The 24,703-nt window shown below is 33.8% G+C and overlaps 1 protein-coding gene across 2 annotated transcripts in view; it reads right to left on the bottom strand.

Annotated features, from left to right (window-relative positions):
* Positions 1 to 141: 141 nt before the first annotated feature.
* LOC113495673 (G-protein coupled receptor moody-like) overlaps positions 142 to 24,703 on the bottom strand; it is a 46,832-nt gene continuing 22,270 nt past the window's right edge. The window contains exons 2-9 of one of the 2 annotated variants that reach the window (XM_026874535.1): positions 12,459 to 12,533; positions 7,999 to 8,139; positions 5,342 to 5,512; positions 4,006 to 4,133; positions 3,243 to 3,396; positions 2,141 to 2,367; positions 1,873 to 2,016; positions 142 to 1,298 (exon numbers count right to left, since the gene is read on the bottom strand). In XM_026874535.1, coding sequence (XP_026730336.1) covers positions 874 to 1,298; positions 1,873 to 2,016; positions 2,141 to 2,367; positions 3,243 to 3,396; positions 4,006 to 4,133; positions 5,342 to 5,512; positions 7,999 to 8,139; positions 12,459 to 12,526 — 1,458 coding nt within the window. In that variant the 5' untranslated portion in view covers positions 12,527 to 12,533 and the 3' untranslated portion in view covers positions 142 to 873. Of the gene's footprint in view, positions 1,301 to 1,784; positions 2,017 to 2,140; positions 2,368 to 3,242; positions 3,397 to 4,005; positions 4,134 to 5,341; positions 5,513 to 7,998; positions 8,140 to 12,458; positions 12,534 to 24,703 lie in introns of both variants that reach the window. The other variant, XM_026874536.1, reaches the window with a different exon arrangement.

Genomic DNA, 24,703 nt, shown 5'->3' with positions numbered 1-24,703 from the left:
TATTTTTTGCAACAACCTTTGATACTTCGAATTCATACGCTATAAACGGATATTACAAAATAATAAATAGAAATAGTTGAATCAGTTATTTACACAAGAATTTATTACAATTTATTAATCAAATGTATTCTAAAAATAATATGGCATAATGGTAAATTTCTTGAAACTACACAATTGTTCATCTTAAAAAATACAAAATACTGTTTATTACTAAAAATATTGTAATTTATAGTTGTATTGGTCGTGGTTTAAAACATATTTTAATTTAAAACTTTATACATCTTTGGCCGCGATACACCGTGGAATGTCGTTTTTTAATGCTAAATTATAACAACATTAGCAGTAGGTACTATTAGGTAATTCGTAATAGGTAACACGTTGTAGTGTAAAGTTAATAATAGTCTTACATAAATAACGGAATGTATGGATATAAACAATGTCAATAGCACACAACCCCTCAGCATTATAATCGTACATTATGACATCAGAGGAGTATTTTGGAAGACGACAGAAATCCTATCTCGTAAATAATACTTATATCCTAGACAACTTATTTACATTACATTATGACAATAATTGCTAACTTGTCGCTCATTATAGGACGGATATTGGATGAGATTATAAATAAGCATCTAACGTAAAAAGAGAGCATTTTCCTCTGAAATTTTTAATACTATTATGGTAGACATACTTATTTAGTAATCGTGAAAATACAGAGCTTAAATATAACAAGTACTTGAAATTAATGTCTTGCAATAACTTACACGGTATTCTAGTGTACATGTTAATTAAAAATACATTTAAAATGCAATAAAATATTTGGTATAAGTCTTACAATATCTTTGGTACGTCATATCAATGAGCGACAAGTCGCTATACATTAGTTTGTCTATCACTTCGCAATTCGTCAATCTGAAACCTGGTGATTTTCGGCCCTAGACTGTTCTGGGAGCCAGTCATCAACGGTCTTTTAGACGGTCCTGTCGATTTTGATCCGATGCTTATTTGCGATCCAGTTATATGAGGTTTCTCAATTTTTTTGTCAATACTATGCTGTGATCCAATTTTATGCTGAGTTCTTTTTCCTACTTTAGGTCCAAAGCTCACAGTCTCGGTGGCTGGCCCCATGACCTGAGTGGGCCCAGCGCTGTGAGATTCGGAGGGTCTGGGGTTTATCTTCCGCCAGGGCCGGCCGGTGCCGTGCTGCCCCGAGGGTCGACTCTCGACTCCCCCAGTGACACTTGGCTGAGCGCCGTTTGCGTGTTGTTGTAGCTGTACCCGTGACGCTCGTTCCATTTCTCTAAAAAGAATAAAGGACTAGTTAATTGTTGGAAGAAGATTAATACGACGATCATTTAAAGCGGTACAATGTGATATGAAATGGGCAGAGAAAGAAGAATAGATACATTTATATTAATGTGTTAGTGTGTGTAACTTATATTTGTGTGAATGTAAACTAATTTTACCATTGACAGTTGATTAGCGTGCACACATGTGTTCACTGAAACATGCAGTTAAAATGAGACGATGAATTTGATACAATGCGCTGCATGGTAAAAGTGTCGCTTTCGTATTTTCAAAACTATGTCACATGTTTGTAATCTGTTTTTATTATTTTGTGATTTATATTTAGTTGTAGTAGAGTACTATTTACAGGAAGCGGGTTCTAGGTACATTTTATACTGACTCGAAAATTTTGAAACGTGTCTAATTATAGAAACCCATAGCCGAAGGTCGGAAGCATCACCGTTGCCAATTAAATAGCGCGTTGCATCGAATGATACCTTCACGGTCTGATATATGAGGCGAGAGCCGACGTGCGCTCCGACTTCCTGACGGCTTGGCATGCGACCGGCGAGGAGGGATACGCACCGCTGGTGAGGCCTGACAGCCGCGCTAGGGGGCAGCACAGCGCCGCAGCGTAAGCCGCGCGGTACTGGGCGTTCATTATCACGTAGATGATCGGGTTTACGCATGCGCTCGCGTACAAGAGCAGGTAGCCCGCGATGTGGAATACTGAAAACAACATTGGTCTATAAAAATGAATTTCATAATAAATACTCATATTAATATGACTCTCATCCCGTATTGCTGGTTTTGGAAAGGCTATGTTGTTACATCATAATTCATGTGGACTCACCAGGGTAATGTACATGATTATCAGCCACCTTCGCGATAGTGATAGGCAAGTAGCAAACGAGGAAAGATAAAAATATAGCCAACACCATCTTAGTGATTCTCCACTCGTTACGTCGAGCCTTCGTTTCCCTATTATCCTTGATTGTGGATCTCTTGTCGGTGCTGTTGTTAAGAGATCCGGGACTGGCGTGTTGAGACCTCTGGTGTTCCCTCATTCTTTGTTCTGAGCTGTAAATTAAAGATTTGATGAGGCACATCCATATGATTTTGCTTTAAATACGACACGGTATTAAAAATCCTTCGGCGGCTGTTAAAAGTTGAAGAACATTGAGCGTCTTTCGTACATTAATTGATTCCCAGTTTAACTTCGGTATCATGAGAAAGCTGTTTGTAAGAACTCTACATTTTATTTAATTAATTTAGGGTCATAAAGTACCCAAATTGAAGGTTGTAAAACAAAGTACTGGAATAATGTTTCAATCCCATCGTAGTGCGAGCTTAAGTGTGATGTAAATGTTATAATGTAACCGAGTGAGTCCTGGGTAACTTTATCTAACAATATTTTCAGTTCTTTTCTTATTATGATGAATGAGCGCAAGTAGGTTTGTCATTCCTATCTATCATACTTATCCAAGGAATTTATGTCACAAAAGTGTAAATGGGATTCGTAGCTTGAGGCTCAGAAGATGAAATTTTAGTGTTTCACTTCCGAGGGATTTTATATATTGGCAACCTTCAAAAGTCCAGTATGAAAAATGCAGTAATTCGAAAATGGGATGATGAAGTTAAAGGAATTTTATTCATACCCGTTTGTTCTTTTATCCCAATTATTGTTTAACAATTGCCTACTTAATTTACTTTTTTTTTTTAGTTGCATAGATCGCACCTAGTGGTAATCAGCATATTAAATACAGCATCATTATGTACTGGTTTGTCCTCATATGCAACAAAATTATAGAATCTACGAATTAATATTTGCATAGTATTAATGTGGTTTTAATGTTATGTTTGCTACTTTGTTGCGACACGTAGACTTCCTGTTCGTGCTATCCAATGTTTACTAATATAGACGCCAGTAGAAGTTCTTTTGCAACGCAACTAACCTGTGTACAACCCAGAAGATCCTTGCGTAGCATATGAAGATAAGTAGAGCTGGTACGATAAATGCTATCACGAATAGAGCAGTCTTGGCTGAGCGTCCGTTGTCGTCTGGCATGATTGAGCAAGTGCCCAACTCTGGATCATAGTCGAATTTACCTGGACAACATTATCAAGTTTAGATACAATGTCTGGGTTTTTATTCATTCTACTAAATACGTAGTTCAATTGGAATCTCTCGGAAGGTTAGTGTGCTGATAAGGAAGTGACAAGGTTGAGTTGCATTCTATACTATGTAGTTTACTTGTTTTAGTTACCTTTTTAAGATATCAATATTCTGCATGGAATAGAATGCGTATTAAATATAACTCATCACGCGACATTTGCTAAAAATAGTCAATCCTTGCACTTGAATTCCCATAACTGCATTCAGTTAACGCTTCCATTCTCTCTGACACCTTTATATAGACTTTCAGGTCCTTGTTTTGTGGGATTAGATCGATCACACACTTGAAAGGAACCTATTCTGCTTTATCGACCAATTTACGCGACTGGTGCATTCAGAGCAATTAATATCAAGAGGAAATAAGAATACCAAGACTTAGAATCATCAAAATATCATAAATTTACACGTGCCAAAATCTTAGGAACAGTCCCCATTGAAGTTGGATTCGAAATTCGCAAACAAAGCTCGATAGTAGCAAAGTCTTGGCGGTACTATATAAAGTATATTGCATTAACATATGGTTGAAAATAGTTTGTCCTTACCCCATACTCCAACAAGCGTGGGTATCTGCATGCCGTACGAGAACATCCACGAGAACACGATCATAATTGCTATGTTGTGTTTCCGATACACGCGCGAGTACCAGCTGTGGTGGGCTATCATTATGTACCTGTGGAAGAAGAATATTTACAAAATGTGCACGGATGTCCGAGCAGATTGCAACTATTTTGGCGATTACACAAATTCTCTTCCTGAGTCTATTTTCTATCTTCGTATCTGTGCTCGTGTAATATGAGCGCCTGTGATTTCGTCCGCGAAATAAAGATGAGTATTTTTAATGAAATAATCGGAAAGGTATTTAATATCTAGTTTCTGGAAACATGCAAAATATCAAATATGTTCAGTTTTTAATGGGAAAAAATCACCTCATTACCAAATACAACTTCAGTGTTGCTCATAATGTATCCCAGATAACGGTTAATTTAAATAGGATTCATAAATTAACTGGACTTTTAATTGTTCTTAAACTATTCATAGATAAGGCATATTCAGTCCGAGATCTTGATTCACTGAATAAAACATTTTTATGTTATGCTAATAGAATAGTTTTTATGAATGGTCTCAGCTATGAATTGCGGACAATAGCTAGTCAGAAATTTGCATTGGAGATACAAGTAATAATATTTTTTTGCGGGTGAAGCTTATGAGAATTTCAGATGTTAGTATTATCGTTATTTAGTGCGAATACAAATGTAGAGACTATATTATTTGCTTTTACATGGACTTCATTTATCAAGGAAAAATGTCTTTTGAATTCAAAATTAAAATGCTGCAAAAGAACTTGTATGGTATTCGAAGTTTTATATTTCGTTTGTATCACTATTAAGTGTCTCGCATTGCATTATTGCCATAACTAATGTCATTCCACTTCGTGAGATACTAGCTATGGTTTGTTAATGCGATTAGCCTATTATGATAATGTGGCAGCAAGGACGGACGTGAGAAAACTCCATAGATACTCGTAACGAATTTAAAGATGTCTCTAAATGGACAATAATTTTGCCTTCTGACGGACTGTCGTTTGAGAGCGCTATGTGAGTGTTCTAATGAAATTATATTTGAAAGCAATCTCATTAAGCTTTCCAACCGAACTTAGTAATTTTTTTTTTAATGTATGTTGAACATGATTCGCTTCTAAAATAAAATACACATAGTGTTTGTACGACTACTTGAAAAAGACTAACAAGAGCAAGAGTTTATACAAATATAAAGAAGTCTTAACTTAATTTCTATACTTCAAGTAAAATCTGAAGTTTAAAAACAAATTCCTTATTACTACGTGCTTTGGCTTCTAAGCTTAACTCTCAATAGGCTTACCTGTTCAAGGTTATGAGGGCGATACTCAAGAGAGATACGCCGACGTTCCCGTACCTAAGGAACGGGACCAGCTTGCACAAGGCACCCCCATGGGACCAGGTCCTCGTCCAGAACCCAGATATGGCGAAAGGCAGCACTATCGCGCAGAACAGGAAGTCGGCGATGCACAGACTGGAATTATAATGAATTAACATTTAATTTTGTCAGCTTAGTACAGTTATTTATAGATAGTGTCAACCTTACGAGTATTATGTAGGTTAATTCGGTTATTTTTTATAAAGGTTGATGAACTGTCAAAACAATAGGTCTTTGTAACGTCTGAATAGTCCTTCTTTATTTAATAAATGTTTAGTCTCTAAGAATTTTTGATCCAAATTGTTATTGTAAGTTACAAACATATGGCTTATTTAAACGGATTTTTTTAATTTTACACCAACTATTCTGTAGATATTCTTTACCTACTTACAATAAAGTGTAGTCATGTTTGTACTTCGGGTATAATGCATTGTATTTTTAGACAATAGAAATAGTTTTCCTCTATAGTAGGTAATGTATTTTAAATCAATTCAATCAAGCTTAGCTTTGAAGCATTCCTTTGATTTTTAAGGGTATTGTCAATTGGAATTCGAGGGAAATGACGGTCACGGAAGTTCGTAGAACTAAGGACAGAATTCGCAAAACATGAAGCATAAAGGACGAGGCTTAATTATACGCTACGATTGAAGTTTAAAAATGAAGTATGATGTGTACATACACGGAGTATGGTGGAAATGTTGAAGTGAGGTTACGAAAAGTTATAATTTTGTTAAATTTAAATTAACAACATAAAAATATAATATCAAAGAGACGGTTGAATAAAAAAGAAACATTACACCGACAAAATACATTTCAAGTTCATGAAACAGTAATAATGTTTACTAAATGAAAATTTGTATCGTAAAAATACGATCACTCCATAAAAATAAGAAGATCAAAGGACCAGACTATAAGTATGATTGCCATCTTTATGGATTAGGGTATTGATGGACGAGCTCCTTTACGGCGACTCCGGCGAGGGATAAAACATCGATCACTATCTCGCAACCAATTGAAGTTTTTGTTTTAGGTTATTTCGGGGATGAGGTAAACTAACATGGATTATAAGTTCTGAGGATATTTGATGGACTACTTCTTTAAGTAGAACGAAGAATGTTTCAAGGTCTTGGAAGTGAGCCATCGAGTGTTATTTAATAGTATCTAGTACCTACGATTCCAAAGAAAAATACAATCAAATTTTCTAGTAGAATGTAAAAAGTCTAGTGAAGCCACTAGCCATCTTTGACGTTCATAGGAACCAAATGCATAGACATGAAATGTCGTCAAATCACTAAACTTGTAAACCTGTAATTTGCATACATTTGAGTTTTTTTTATTATTATTGACGTTTAAGATTGTAGAAATATCATTTGGCTTGAGAGGCTGATCTTTAACAGGAAAAATGTTAAAGACTTAAAAAAAACGAAAAATTTAAAATTTACTTTAAGAATGAACGCCCCAATGTCCTTAGTCATTCAACCGAATAGTCTGTACCGCAAACCTCAGGGTTCACAGATCACATTCAATCCAATTACCAACGACTGACGAAAACTTTACTGTGGAAAAGCCTTTTGCACCGTTTTCATCTATTTCACCTAAGCCTCCTTATATTTAACCTATCCTGAAATTATTGGACTAGTATTCATCGCTCATACTATTATATATTTTCCATTTTCCTGTGAAGTGAAATTGATACTACAAAGACGAAAATTGGTGACAGTTTAATTCTGTTTCTTACCTCAGCACGTTTGAAATACTATTCTATTTCTGATTAAATTTCGTATGGAATGCGATGACACCCTGAGTCAACCACTAGTTATCCAACTGCCTTGGCTATAACAGACAGTCAAGTGGATGAAACCGTGGGAAAATGCAAGTTTGTTACAAAGGATTTATTTCGCATTTGCTACTATGTTCAAGTATGTGCATGCGTCACAAGCTATGTATTTACTTTGTTTTCAATGTAATGGTATGCAGTTAATACATTGACCAAAAAGGAAATACATTAGTGTTTTGCGTTCCATCGTATGTTAACTGTACGATATTCTTGTTTTATTTTATATATAAAATATCGAACGCTATACAAGTCTTGCTCGATTATGAACATGTTAATGTCCAAGTGAATATTTAAAACTGTTTGACTGAAAACGAAGGACTTTTATTATTGGCTATGTAGATAGAATTAGGTTTCAAATTTCTCATCGCCTCAATAGCTTTTTGAGCGGTTTAACCGATTCAGAGAGAAACAACTAATAAACATTTCGTGAGTATTTTTGGATAATTACCTATAGTTAGAAAACTATAACAAACTGTTATTGGGAAACTTTGATTAGTTGGGGATTACCAAGTTTTAATGTTCATGAAAGAGGCTTAATTATGTTATTGAAGGCTTTAGTTTTGGGACTAATTTACAAACAACAAAATTAATCGATTTATGAGCCTCAAATTTTAATCCTCACACGCAAAAGGTGCCCAAGATAGCTTCATGACATAATCATCTTTATTCTAACGATACATAGCTCATAATACGATATAACATATAAAGCAAAAATAATTGCGTATAAAAGGACCAAAAATCTCACCTGATGATAAAGGCCGCGGCAACATTTCTGACTTTAGGGCACTTGAGCAGAGCGACAACTGTAAGGAGGTTACCAAACAGGCCGACCAACATTATGATACCAGTCACCACGGCTGCAAAGGTCAGGAGACCTGGTGAAAACCTGGAAAAGACAAAAAAAGGTATTAGGGACATAGCGGCACAACCAGATTCTAAAGTTCATGCGGCAGTTATAGAAGAGAGATGCCGTTCTATGGTGTGTAGAACATTGTCACTCTTCCACGACTGCATTTCCTATTTTTTCTGTCAGTTTGGTATACGTCAGACCATTGGGACATAATCAGGTCGTTAGCAGTCCTGCGATCGGTCCTCACAACGAGTGGTTTGATAAAAAATGTGTAGGAAAATGATATAATATCAATTTAGAGATAACATGCGCTTTACGCCTTGCATATGGAATGTGAATCACCTGAAACTTTACAAAAAGCTTCTGTACTCAAATTTGTTGTTTTTATATGGATAGATTTATTATAGGGACCAAAGTATGTTTAGAATAGTCTCGGATGTCTTTCTTTTATTATTTTCTTTTTTCAAACGAGATTTAACTCTTTACAGCCACTAAATAGTTATATTTTACAAATTGTATGAAGTTACTGCTTCCAAAAATCTAAAGGATTTCTTAGAAATATTATCATATATTCCAGCATTTGGTATCTTATCTTATCTTTTGAGTTATTGAGACCACACTCGGAGAACAAACCTCGGCACTTTTCCATACGATACAAAAAACGTTTCTCATATTTTCGGTTATAGACATCGCTTGATAAGAAAAATAAAAGCCCATATTTATCAAGATACATAAATATATTAAAACATACGTTGCCTTATGAAGCTTGTAGTAAACTAGGTCCTACTAACCAACTTGGTGATAATTAAATGAATATTCAAATTAAGCGATCTTCTTTTGTCTCAACGTGATTAAATACTTTTTCAATAGTGCGACATCAAAAGTCTAAGAACTATAGTTTCGGTTCTATATCACACTATCATTATAAAGACATCTCTACATTACATATACATATAACTCTACTACTTCATTCGCATTAACATCGCATTCACGATCCCTATTTTCAATACACGCGCGGTACGTCATCTGACAAACAAGTGTCAAAGCATAGCACAAAACACATCCTGCTCAGAGCTCTCCCTTTATAATGTGGAGCAGGATATCGTCGTAACTCATGAGTTAACTGTGACTGCCATCCTTGTTTCCAGGAACGAATTTATTAGAACTTTCAAATAGATTTTCATATCTGCGAAATTCATTTGTTGTTTCTGTGAAGTTGATGGTTTTGTAACGAAGTTGTTTTGCTGTTTTCTTTAGACAGATATGTGTATGCGAATTGATTGCACGGGTATCGGACTAGAAATCTATTGCGCACGTCGTGTCGCGGGTTTGATCCCCGCGTAGGACAAGCATTTGTGTGATCCAAAAATACTTGTTCTAAGCCTGGGTGTTTGTCATGGGACCTAAATGTTTGTAGAAACAAGCGTAGTCACGCGTTTAAAAAAGTAAAACTTCTTTACGACGATTTCTTAGTTTGCAAAGAATGTTACAGTGTCGGCTAGTTAAGTTTTATGATATTTTGGTTGCATGGTTCTGCGATGCAAAATTGAGAGCGTTAAATAAAAACTCTAAAAAACTAGTTTTAAAAATAAACCAGCACAGAACGTCGTTTGTATAGAACTTTTAAATTGCGAAACTAATAACAATTCTAGTGATTTAAGAACCATTTTGAATGCGCTAGATGCAGCCTGCACTACGCCCCGGCCTTGGGTCATTGCCCTCTCATGGCGTACTTGAATATGAAACACAATAATTACACTTCCCGCCTAACACAAAGAGGTTTGAATGAAAAGGTTCCTTTTGTCTTGAGTGAATTAAACGGAATCACTATATTTCACGCATACCTTATATTGCCAATATTTTTTTATTTAAAAACAAAAGTCAAATATAAAAGTTTGTGACGCTGTAGACTCAAATCTCGCGATTTAGAATTCATTTTTCTTATTTTTAAATTACTTTACAATTATTCGTGAGACTTTCCAATACGACGATATGCGAGGTACGATTTAGTCTTACAACATAAAGTGTGAATTGTGTTCATAAGTGCGTTTGATCTGTTTCCTTAATGTATTATAATTTCCTATATAAATATAAATATAAATACATTTCTTTAACATACATTCACAAATCTATTATATAGGTAGCCATCTAGAACTGTACCGGATCTCACTTAAGGCTTTATAATGAATGGATCGGACTTGTATAACACAAAAACATTGTAATTGAATACAGCAGTTCCTTCTTAATTTTTGAAACTGATTTGAATAGGCATTCATAGCTTATAAGGGGACGGAAAGAACCGCCGTATATTAAATATCACGCTTTACAATATACACGTACTTATTTACAAATGTCTGTAATTGAAAATGTGAAAACGTTTTGATCGTTTTTAATATTCTTGAAATATGCTCATTTATAAATATAACACCAGTCAATGGTGAGTTGGATACTAAGGGATCCGTGGAATTAGGCAAAAGAAAACCTTATACACCTTAACCTTAATCTTATACATATGTGACATTTTTTGTGCTTTTGCATGAATTTATTTTTGTTAATATTAATTATTATTTGATTTAATAACATGCAACTCATTTGCGTTTTTATTTTTTAAATCTTTTTATAATTTTTTTTTTGTAAGTATAAACCTTATGCAGGTATATTATCAATTTATTGAAATACTCTGCATTAGTTTATACACTCGAATTTGAAAATTGTCTGGACTTTAAAAGAGACTGCGACCCCTGAGTTTGTTTCGACATTTCTTCTTAGGGTAGTCAGCTAGGAAATGTCGGCTCCATCGTTCTTAAAAAACACATGTAAAAGTGATAAAAAATATCCTATTTGCAGAATAAATAATTTCATTTCATTTCATTTCTTATTTCCCAAAATCCGTCATATTATCTGTATACACCGCTACTTAAGCTCGATTTTGATTTTATCAGAACTATTTTTCTTGTTATGGCGGCAACATAAATACTTATGTTGTGTCAATTTTAACTAGACCTAGCTTTAACGGTTAATTAGCTACAGTTTGGTGACAGACTTAAAAAAGCGGAGCCTTAGTAATAACCTAAAAATTAACCGTAAAAAAATAAAAATATTAAAAATGCGATACAACCGAAAAATATAAATATAATGAAATATTGGAAAATATTAAGCTACATCTTAATATTTTCCAATATTTCCTAAAATATTTAATAGCTCATCACAAAATAACTCCAACAAGAATGTTAATAATAGACTCTCAGTTCCCGATCTTCAAAAGCCACGTGTTACACTGTTAATATCTAACACAAGTCAATATTGGAACTGAAAGCGTATTTATGGGATAGTTCAAAGACGTTTGATGTCTTACAAGTGATTATAACAAGTTCATCGAAGCATATTTTATGTGTGATCTGCTTTAACAGGTACAGTAAACAGACGATGTTCAATATTGTATCTAGGTAATTGGTCCTGATTTATACACGGACTAAATTTAGATACATGAAGTTGTCGCCATTTCTTTTTCGCTTTTGGAATTAGAAAAGGATAGTCGAGGCTAGGGCTGTAAGATTGTGTACAATGTGTACCAACAAAAACTTTTATGTTTTTTCTTCAAAAACGCAGTGAGTCTAAGTCTAAGACTAGTTTAACATTTCTTATAAAAATATATTTATTTATTTATGTTAAAACGGTATGTACACCATTTACACAAATGTATCAATCACCATCTCTTTTTTATGTGGCATGTTAGAAAAAGAGCAATTCCTTACATCTGATTTTATAATATGTTATGTATTAGAGACACCAATATAAGTGTAGTTAGTAATAAAATCAATTTTTAGGTTAGGTTAATGAAAGCAGTAACTAAATTTAATAGGCTTATTGATACACATAGCTATGTAGTCTGTTTTAGAACTAGTTTCAACCAAAACAAAGATGAGTTAATAAGCTGAAAGGACCAAGAAACACGACAAGCAATGAGATCGTCACGTTTGCGTCTTGAAGGACCAGACGAACGTGCTTCATGATAATTACTATGTTTGTCTTATACTATACTATGTACGTATAGACTAACTATGCAAAACGTTTGCAAATATAATATATAGAAATTAATATGATGGACAACTTTGAAACGGCTCTGACGCTGATAATTATATTTATTTTAATACCTTTCACATTAACCAGCAAATCGAATTTAAGTAATATTCGAGGCACCATGAATAAGGTACCTATTGGCAAACAAAGTACTTTAAACATATAAAGCATTTGTATTAAAAAAAATTGGTTCAAAATGTATTTTAGAAGTCTGTTCTGGTTTGTTCAGAAGTTCGTGAATTATATTCACCACTGAGTTGCATGTTTGAACTTACTTTGACAATTCACTAGGTTCAACAGTTGCGCTCATTTCGTCTGTGAAATTCATTATGTCGTCCGCCATTTTGTATCTGAAACAAAAAAATATTTCATTAGAAACTGAATGTTGGATAGAGATTAATCTTGTTTTTATACGTGTTCGGTCCGAAGTGATTTTATAAAGAAAACAGTCGGAAACACACAAAGATGAATTAAAGATCGAAGTTCAAAGGCTGGAAACCTGGCGGTCTTTGTGGAGAACCAGTGGATGGTTATGGGCTAATATAATTACAGAAAGATTTTTCTTAGTTTGATATTTTTCTTCGTCAGTCGATAATTCTAGTCCGATTATTCTCAGTAGCAATCGTTTAAGGCTTTGTATTTTAGACTTAAAATAAAAAGTCAGAAAGTCGATAGCGAAAATTGAAGTGTTTCCTTAAGCCCGCCATAAGATTTTCTCGAGTATAACTTAAGTATAAGTTCACAAACCACTTTGATCGGCAAACTGAGGCCAGAATTGGGTCAGTCTTCTTGCATTAGCTTTGCACTTTATAGAATAAATATACTCCATAGGAATAACAGAAATACGCAGTTGATTACAAATCTCAAATAATTTTGGAAGACTGAAACATTTTTTTATTAAACCCGTAAAGTGTAGGCGGTCAAAGGTACGTAATAATTAATCAACCCTTTTAAATATTTCAAATAGCTGCCACTTATATCGTTTTTTTGTAGGTACATGTATTTTTTTTATGTCTGCATGCAAATTCTAGACTCTCAAAATGAATGTAAAAAAAAACTATCAAAATTAGTGTAGAGCCGTCTAAGCGTTTGAGGGGGAAGACGTATACAAGCTGACACACACACAAACACAAACTTACGCTTCCATTAGTGTGAACATTCGGTCCATAATTAAATTACCGCGGAACGTACAATACGATATATAATTTAAGTGTCTCTTTCAACTAACTGAAATTCCGCGCATGAATGTCTGAACTACAGGAATCACGGTATGATGCCGTGTATCCGTCACTTGTGGAGTTAATGCATGAATCACATGTCACCAGGAACCCACCACCAGCTATTAAAAGTAGTATCCTTGCAATTGTGGGAAAGAGATGCCGCTATACCCTGTGTAGCGCTGGCACGCTTCCACACATGCAATCACTCAATGTTGCTTATAGAGGTAGTATGTCCCCTGATCATAAATTGACTCGATCCTAATTGTGTGGGTCATGACAAATTGTTTGACCCCTTCGTTATGATGCAACGAAGAATGTAAATTATTGCACTCTAAGTAATGGTCATTATGCATATCTGACAGAAAAAAATAATAATATATTGACGTCGAATTTCAGCAATAATTAATCAAATTATTATACCATCAATGCCTCACACAAGCATTTAGAAGACGATAATTTATCAGTGCATTCTGCAAAACAACGATTCTCAAAATAAATGAATTAAATTGCAAATACAAATATATTAATCAATCTGAGGCACTTGAGTAACTTTTGTCTACAATCTCAAAATCTCAACCCACGAAATTTCAATGAGTGAATGAAGCTTTATTATCTATATCAGACCGATCTAGGCTAATTACTTATTTCAGTACATCAATTTATAGTAACTACTAGTAACTAGTAAAAGCACTTAAGATGAAATGGAATATTGAAGTGAGACATATCTCTGAAGAATACTTTCTAAATACAATATTTAATATGTGAATAAACTGCTCGTCAGTAAACAGAGAAACGCAAATAATTTACACAAAAACAATTGTGGATATTCACGTAGCTCAGAACCGTATTTTAATCGATGAAAATCGAATCAAAATCGGTTTATTCGTTTTAGAGCTATAAACTATAGCTCTAAAACGAATAAACAGTTAATGAAATATAATTGTCATGATACTACAAAAACAGAAACTGTCTTATTATACTGAATGTATCTTTGACCGAACTCACGAAACACAATGATGTATTGCTCGTATCACGCAAATCGTATGAAATATATTGTTGTTTCGTGTTTCCACTCCTACTTGAGGTCAAACCAAGCCCATTGGGCGGCCATGCGTGTACATTGTTACGTTTACAAACGTCCACTGAACACCGTAAACATTGAACCGTAGGCCAATTGATACATCCGCTATGATTATATGAGTCAGTTCAATTAATCAGTACCGCACAAAACACCGCGAAAACCGTGTATGAGATCATTTTAACAGAGATCGGATTTTTATTCATAATTTATTTTATTTTACTCTTTATTTTCATTAATTGGTATAGCAAATAATTACATTTCGAAGTTATGAAATAGGGATAGAATAACAAGGTATTAAAACGTAGGTAATGATATAGCCAAGAACACACTTCGCAGATTTATAAGTAAAATGTAAAGCTTTGCAAATACTACCTTAAATGAGATGCTTAATTTAAATGTGATGTGTACCTACATATATTATAACCATGCCTGACAAGATAGGCCAATCTCGTAGTATTTGGCAATTAATAAAGTTATGGTAACAGATCAAGGATTACCGGTGAGGGACGTTTAGTGATGAACAAATTGTGACATTGTATATGAGGACAGTCTCTCTTATAATACGTAAATAGTAATTTTTATACACCTCCTCACATCTGGAGACAACGATTTATTAAACTTCCAACGTATCTTTTGGACATCCAACTATATTAAACGATAGCATGTCTTGGCTTTCAAACTTCATAACTGTGATCTCTTTCTGTCTCGAGGTTTAAAACTTTTAGTATCGTCGCTTACCTTGCAACCATTTTAATTATATCGTCTGTCGCTCCGTGCTTTATGAGATTGTTAAAGTTAATATGGATGAAATGTTTCAAATTAGTTTACTCCTGTCTGGCTAGTTCAGTTGCATAGTTCGTTCTAACTTCTACATGTTCGTGGTTTTTCGTGGACTTCAGCTAAAATACCAAATTCTTTTAATATTAGAACGTTGACTAATAAGCAGATGGTGAAAATTACGGCCAAAAATCCGATCCAAAATGATGAAACGTACGCTGTGCGTCAGTGATTAATAGTCGTAAGATTAATCAAATCATCCGCCATCTTGTAACTTTATGTAAAGGATATAGGTTTATTAATTAACAAGCAGGTTTGTCATTATAATAGATTGATGGGAACAATCACACAAAGAAGTTAACATCAATACTGCATACTACGACAGCAGCACAAGGTGTTGCAGTTTTTGACTCTGCGTATAAAAAATGTTTGTGACTGAAAAATGATTTTTTTATTACTATTTGTGTTGTTTCATTAGATGGCCAGAATCATTGTGAAATAAATGTGTAAACATCAAAGACAGGAATACTCCCGTCTTCTACATCTACGATACTTGGGCTAAAGTATGCATACAAACGTTAAAGAAACAACAGAAATTGTAGCTAATTAACACTGGCTTAGCGTCTGTGCTACAATTGTTTGAATTGCTCTGGCGCCAATTTGGACCACTTAACAGCGAGCATACGAACGTAATGCACTCATTGAAACTGTTGAAAGAATGGCATTAGATATTCTACTAGTTGTAGGTATTTTGAACTGGGTGGTCTCTGAAATACTGAAATTATATGACTACTGAAATGTACTTAGCTATTACGGTATCCTAGATTTATAGTTTTTCTTGCATTAGAAAAGCATGCTAAAATTACAGTATTTGGAAGATGGGTGTACCTAGAAAAAGACTTTTAAGAAGGACTTCAAATTGTATACATTCTTTAGAATATATATTATCTATATTATTAAATTCTAAAAGATAGCTACGTTTTTAACATGTTGATTTGAAATTCGTAAAAGAAATAATTATATCAAACTGATGGAATTTACGACTCATTGTTTTATGTACAAATATTCCTAAGAAATCTGTGATTGACATCGAATTGTATAAAAACCTCAACAAAGATCTACAAAGCCATCAAATGGAAGAAAATTATTTACATTGTCGTTAGCACACATAAGAATTTCACGTTATTCTTTCAAATGTCAAAAGCAAGTCGGAAATAATTTAATAAAACAAAGCTTAAACAGAAATGAAATCTATACAAAGAGAAAAATAATACTTCTTTACTTTGTTCCCAATATAAAGTCTGCAGTATTCATTGGGCTTCAGCGGTCACTGTACCTTAACGATGTTGTTTATTTCGTACTTAAATTTCATATTTTTGACCTCGCTAGAAGACTGTATATTTGAAAATCTGTCAAGCACGAGTTGGACGACTACAGGCTACATACTTCCAACAAGTACCTACATATTTGTAAAGTTGGTCATTCATCAATCATTATTCATTGCTTTAAAAGCAACAGAAATATATCTGCTGTTAAAATTTCAATTGCCTATTATGGTTTACGAGGTAAACAGCATGGTGACAGATGGACGAACAGATAGCCTCAATAGTAGGGTTCTGATTTAACCTGTGGGTATGGAGCTCAAAAAAAAATCATACACACACCTTTACCTGCTCCGAATTGCAATATTTCATAACATTTTCTATTTGAAAATATTACGAAATATTACACCTATTCCCATGTCTTAAAGTAAGGTTTTGCCAATGCGGAAATGAAATTCAGGCACGTATTGTACTGTTTCTCTGCCAAAAGTGCAACAGTATTATTTTTCTACGTGGTGGTACCTACATACCTAGTATAATTTTCCTCAACATTTTGTGTTGGATGATGAAAGATAATGAAAATTCGGAGAAAAGATACCTACATAAGTGATGTTTTGGAGCGGAAATTAAAGTCATTCTCGGGTGGTTCCATTGCGGACTGCTGTCAAAAAAAGTAAATGTGTTAAATGTTTGATTAAAAATCAATTTGATGATGCAATAGTAATCTTGAATTCTACAGCAGACAATATTTCTCTTATGGATAGATTTAAAAGCGATTGTAAGCAAATTAGTTTTTTACTGAGTGTACTATTGAAATAACACATAGCGATCAAAATTTATATATCATACGTTAAAATGCTAAGAATAAAGGAAAATTTGATCTGAAAATGAAACATGGAACAATGGAACTCTTTTGACACAACCTTGTATTATTTAAAATGGCAAAGTGAGACGATAAAGAAAAATAAAATGGCCTAGAACAGCCAGGCCAGGCTAGCTTTTACTGAACTTCAAGGTAAGAAAAAAGGAAAAAATAAGTTTTCCGTAGAAGCCAGGAACTGCGAGTAAGTACTGCTACTCGGTTCGCCTTATTTAGATACTCCTTTGAGAACTATTACCGGGGAAGAAGCAATTTTAACTCGCGCGTCAGCTAAGAAACCGAGTTTAGAAACTACCTGTGCTAATGGATAACAATGTGGTCTTATTTTTAGTACGAACTACTATTGTTTCTCGTTTGGTGCTCACTGTAAAATTTTTGAGAGATATAATTATATCTCTTAAAAATTTCAAGATCATAAAATAAATCAAATATAATTAAAATTGCGAAGGTGATAAAAAAGTGGATTGAAATTGTAACTCTAATTTTAAATTTAAACAATTGTCAATCTGACGTATAAATGTTTTTAGCATAGTATTGTAATGTATTCCTACGACATTATATTTGCAGTTTAATTAAGTCCCTTATTGCTCGATAAACTGCATATTCGGTTACATCTTGTTCTAATTTTTGCCATCGTCTCTAAAGGAAAAACAATAGCTAATGACTGTGCTGTCGATAAAAAGTAAAACTGAATATGTTATGTACCGATTGTATCTTCATGTGATAAAACAGTGAGTTTGCAACAAATAGTATGGGTACAAATAAAACCTAATGTTTTGGGACCGACGAGTCCCTGAACAATACCTGCAATTGTGTCGCTTTTAGTTTCTTCCACTGTTAAGTACATTAATCTCATTATTCTGGGACATACGACATTGATTGTAACGTAATTTTACTTGGCCAATACCAAAATTTTCCCCATCATCCCACTCTATAAACAATCTCAGTTGTAAGCAATCTTAGTAAAGGCAGCCTTGAAAATGTAAACAGTAGTAAGTTAAATTGATTTTCCCTACGACCTCCAAACAATATCAAACTGAAACAGAAACATGTTACTCAGAAGTCCGAATCAAAGTTTAAAGGGTTTCTTTGAAATCAAAGTATCTACGACAGAAGCCGGGTTTGTAGATAACTCTGAGAGTTGCAAAATATCAGTCAACGGCAATTTATGTAGAACTTTGTAAAGTTGAATGAAGATATTTAAGTAAATACGTTGGAATTGATCATCTTTGATGTACTGAAATGAAGCTTCAGATATTATTATTCCCTTTCCCCCACTGGCTGAGGTAATATAGTTGCTGTTCTTCCCCAATTATTATGTCATCGCTCACTTAGTTACAATTCAAATGCCCCACGAGATCCTGTGGGATGCACCGACAATTAACTAATTTGGAACGACGCTAAGTGTAACGTCCTTTGCATTCAATACAGTCACCGCCTACGTTCTTACAAAAAAAGACTAATGAACGAACGTTTCATCGTTAGAATTATTTTTTTCGGAAAATCAGGAGACAAGATGGCGGACCGGCTAGACTCATGAAGGACTTGCCTCAAAGCCCTGAACCACAAGGGATCGTAGGAGGGTGGAGGCCTTTGCCCCTAGGACAATGACGACTAAATAATAATAAAAATGTCTACTTCAACTCTTTAGATTTAGCTATTGAGAGGATAGATTGTATTAGACTTGGCAATGACGCTTTTTATCGTCAGGTATTTTTCACCCAAATTGATTCCATTAATACGCTCAATTCGCGGTAACTAATGGGTTTACAAATAAGCTTCTACGTTGCCAAAACGTCAAACGCTAATTAGAGAAAGAAAATAGTAAATATTTAAGTAATAATTAAGAGTAATGGACCTCATTGCGTTTAACGTGATGATGGAATATTTAGCGTTAACACGTAAGTACCTATATTTATCTCAATATAAACTGCAGCTTTCAGTTTTCAAGACATTCCGTATAATAGTTCTTCATTACAATTTTCGAACAAACGGGCATCTTTTGTTTTAAAATTATCACGTCGAAGTGTAGCTGTGTTCCAAATCGGTTTCTCTTCGAGAAGTCATATTCAATTGTTTCCTATAAATATTTCAGTTTAATAGACTAGGCGGTTATAGCAATAATGATTGTATTTGAAGCAATTTGTCGGTCGTTGGCCGGCCGGTCCCACCTACACTGAATTACAGATAATGTCCCGCTGCGTTATGAATCAGACAATAAAGTAATCTTAGATTTATGAGTGTAGGAAGACCACTGTTAGAGGGAGGTGCTTGCTTGACAGCCAGTACCTACAGCCAAATGCCAGCAAGGTGAGGTGTTTATAACGAATTTGTCGCTTATTATTATTATTATATTTTTTATTCATCTTAAGTGAAGGTAACGAGTCGTTCTATGATTATAATTATTTGATGGTATCATACTTACTTTAACAAATTGTTGAAGTATATTAAATGTCATATAAAATACTTCTTTGTAACAATATGAATCATTTGTATTGGGATTTTTAACTTTTCCTTACCACAAACCACACAGGTAAATCAATTGTTACAAGTGGCTCACAATAACGTCAACTAACTAAATATTGTTAAAACAATGGTAAATGGTTATTTGAATCATGATACAACTTTATGCTCACAGATAAAACCAACAGTAAGTGAAGTAAAACACGGACATATATTTTCTTAAAGCGCTGCGAAAAAAATATCACACCAGATAATATTTTTCTCAAGTTATCATATAATTTTATATACTAATTGTATTTCGCCGCAAACATAAAACAAAGGCAAATGAATAAATTTTCTTTATTTTATGTAAACCATAAAAAGTTGGAGCGTTGAAAAAGTTTCTACGCAAGTTTTTGCCCCTAAGGGCGAGGTAAATGGCTGGGCATAATACTTGTACAGGAAAATACTATATTTCATAGAAATTGTATACACAGGAAGGCCTTAAAAAAAGCGGCAAATTCAAGGTATTCGCGACAAGCGAACCCTTTGAGTAAAACCTTTTATATTCCATGTTTTTGAAACGGATGTTCTCAACAAAGTACATTGTGTTATTTGTTAATGAGGATCTTATGTTAATATTATTCAAATGTTTGTAAATAACACTCTTCTAGATTTGAGTTTCAATCCTAACATTCAAGATGAACAAACTTAATGAATGATTTAAAATGATTACGTAAAAAAAATCAAAACCAGATCAGCAATTTTTAAGTCAACCGCGGTCACACATGACGTACACAAGCAGTTTTGTATTTTTAATGTCAATGCGATGACTGTGTTTCTCGTGATTTGTTTACCTATCCAAAATGATTAACTTAACAGTTACATAAGTATGACTAACAAGTGACCTCCATGGAGGTTCTATAGGAAATGTTGATATCCGCAAAACCTATGAGTCAGACCTTGAAACATTCGAAAGTGGGTTCGTCATAAGGTAAACACAAAATTCCTGCTTGAATGGAATTTGTTAGCAAGTATCGATACAATTCGTTTTAGATGGTGGTACACAGTCGCAACTAAAAAATAAGTGAATGGTAGATACATGTCATCCTTACTTCCTTACTAATATTATAAATGCGAAAGTAACTCTGTCTGTCTGTCTGTTGTTACGCTTTCACATCTAAACCACCGAACCGATTTTAATGAAATTTGGTACAGAGATAGAGTTGACCTTGAGAAAGAACATAGGATAGTTTTTATCCTGGACTTTTGAGAGTTCTCTTGGAAACGCGATATAATCGACCTCGACGCGGGGGAAGCCGCGGGCGAAAAGCTAGTATACTATAAAGGACAAACGTGATCAAGTGACGTGTCTTTCTTTTAAATACTTGTCACTTCTATTCACATGGATTTTACTCTGATACTCCGCTGTCTGTCCGACCTTCCGAATCCAGGTTGTATTTCATGAAACATTGATTAACCAGTTGATTTGTTTGTCTTTAGCCTATTTCTACTGAATCCTTAGAATCTCAAGTAAAACTAACTCTTTACGAGTTTTTACTTGTTTTTATACTAACTCGATATTAAAAATAGTTTTAGTACTCAAACGTGGGCGTTAACATTAATCACTTAATTCGGCTAACCAATTATCACACTAGAAGTGAGAAATTAATAAACGAATACATTAGCATTTTAAGTACATAACTTGAGTTATTGGTACTGTGAGTAAACGTCATTGAGTCACCACGATCGCTACCTGAGAGACCAGAATGTGTCTGAGTCAGCAAATGAATCATCACAGCGAACTGATGGTAATGATTTGCATGTTATATAATTAAAGTTAATCTTTAACAATTAGTATTCAAGATATCTTTTTTTTAAATTAGTACTTTTTGATCTTTCGAACAACCATTTTGGAACTTACTTTCTTGAATAGAAAACGAGATATACATTCTCGTTTTTTATTCAAGAAAGTTTTTTTTTTTTTTTTTTTTTTCTCTAGACTAGCCTAAAGACAAAGTTCGAAAAAAAACTTGTTTTTTTTACATTAGACAAGCCCGTCTTTCATTACTATTCAAGTGAATCGGTAATGATGACAATTACGAAACACTTACTCTCGGTATTCGTGTCCATGTTTTGCCAGGGAAACGGTTTGTACAGAAATATGTTTATAACTGAATTCAACCATTATTTTAGTAGCGTAGCAAAACATGAATGTAATTAATGTTACATAATGTTTTTACTACCTGATTAATTCTTGTTGCTAATTAGTTACGCATGATTTCAAAAAACGAATTAGTAATTTTCACATTTTATTAAATGAATTAACAAATTAATTAGTTTCATAACGTAATAATTATTGTGTTTGACGTAAAGTAATTGCTTTTGTAATTATAAAATTAAAATGTAATTATTTTACTAGTAGTAGTAGTACTTGACTAGGTTATCCCATCAAGGTTACTTCGGGTAGACTGGTGGCATAACTTTTTGTGATGGTCAGAAACTTGACTATTGACTCTTTAAACCTATGATAATAACTAATGATCCTTATTCGTTTTAATATAGGTGATTAACTAGCGAACGTTAGCCCTCATTCCGATTCCGAATATGCCTGAGCTAAGTAATTTTTGAATGATTTAAAGAAGCGAAAAGTTGAACCCGATCATAGAATCCATTATACCTAGCCGTCCACAAAACATCTTGTATCTGTCCAAATTCCATTTCCAAAGTCTACGATGTCCCTTCGATGCCCAAGGGACTCGTTCTCCAAAAAGTTCGGTAAACGGTCCCCGGCTTGAGGTTATTCCATCAGTTTTACCCAGACATCTTCTCTACCAAGATAAATAACTTCAAAACCTTCGATATATAAATAAAGTCGCTAGGTAGGTAAGTACATCAGTTATGTTACTGTTTATTAAGAGAATGGGCAAGAAACGTCTAGAACTCGAAAATGTGTAAAATATTTCGCGGAGGTTTTGATAAAAGGTATCATTTGTTATGAGAAGGTACTTTATTATGATTAGGTTAGTGTCGACTTGTAGTTATGTTATACTACTGTCTGACTCCAATTCCCACGGACGAACAAGACAGTGTTATTTAATTATATCTACTTTCATAATGGAATTCGTTTCATTTTGATAATCGTTCAACAGATCACAGTCGCCTGCACGGATAGCCGAGTGGTAAAGATCACCACGCCAGACCCGCTGTGCATGGCTTTTCTAAAGTTCGAATCCCGCGACAATCATTTCTTTGATCCACTTGTTCTTAGTCTGAATGTCTGGTGTATATTTCTCGAATAATGTTTGTGAAACCCCCACGACACACTAAATACCTTAGTACGTGAGTCGCGAAAATTAATTAGGTTGCAAAAACAAGTACAATCATGGTAGCGGCTTACCCGTATGCATAAACTGGCACTTACTTGATACTTACCTCGAATTGATATTTTACCAGTTCATCATCTAAATTCCTATTCAACGTCTGCGATACATCAAATCCTCTCTCCTTCATAATCATTAGACATAATCGAGTTCAAATCGATAGTGCGATTAACCTATATCGAGAACTTCTCCAATTATCCGTACTATATGATTTCGGTTGATTCGATTAGGAGAGTTAGTATTGGAGATGGTATGAGTAAATGATTGATGATACTTGATACTTTTAATGTGCTTTCGAAAATATTGTTGATCTTTATATGAAGATGATTACAAGAGACTTTGAAGATCAAATATTGATATTGATATCAATTGATCGTAATCTACGAAAAAAAAAACAAAAAATGGAAACTTACATTCTTCCACTTTCTATTATTATAAGGTTAGGTTAGCCAGACAAAACTAATTACAAAAGAAAGCATCAGAACTAAAAGCCTCGATAATTATAAATCATGTCTTAATTACTGTGCCTTAAAAGGCTAAGATTACCAGGACTGTACTATTCAGTAGCTTTTTCTTATTAAGTAATCCTTTTAGAAATTAAATAGGAACGTGATTTTCCATTGTTTATTTTTGCCTCGGTAATGTTTTGAAAGTTTTCGTCGATTCACGATATTAACTAAAGATTTTATACTGCTAAAATAAAGATAAAATATATTTTTCTTGGCAAAATAATTGTATTATATTCAATGATATTAGAATACGTTCGTATTATTAATATCACTTGGGCGATATTTTACGATTTAATATTGAAACAAAATTACATATCACCCTAGACAGACATGTTTTATGAAAATAATATTCAGACGCGCGAGTCAAGCATATACACTATGAACTATGATCAACTTTCCAAAATGCAATAAAAGGTGAATTGAATCAAGATGAAATGTAAAAAGAACCTGATATATTTCAATAGTTGTTAAAGATTTTATGTAATTCACTTGTTTCAAATTTCTTTTAAATCAGACAAGTAAGAAATGCTCGACGCTAGACAGGAAATCATTTTTTTTAATATCGTCTAATCCAAAGTCCTAAAGTCCACAATTGCTTAGCAAAATCAATGCAATTTATCTAGCTGACAATATCTTTGTTGTCGTAATATAATTATTAAAGCGATATTGCAACGTATATTGATTGGAATACGGTTGTGATTTCAGTGATGTTTGGGTTCAGAGATGGTCAGAAGCTGTGTTTATATTGGAATGGCATCAGCATCACAAATGAAGGAATCAAGTGACGTGGAAACGTTTAAATTATGTTTGATGAGTGATGACGTGAGGAATTGGAATTTATTGTGAGATTATTACATATTATCATTCCTTTAATATGAATTAAATTGCGGAATTAATTGCTTTGAC

Source organism: Trichoplusia ni, chromosome 7, assembly GCF_003590095.1.
Source record: "Trichoplusia ni isolate ovarian cell line Hi5 chromosome 7, tn1, whole genome shotgun sequence".
NCBI classification, from domain to species: Eukaryota; Metazoa; Arthropoda; class Insecta; order Lepidoptera; family Noctuidae; genus Trichoplusia; species Trichoplusia ni.
The sequence above is the reverse complement of the archived record's forward strand: the minus strand, read 5'-3'. Positions and strand labels throughout refer to the sequence as shown.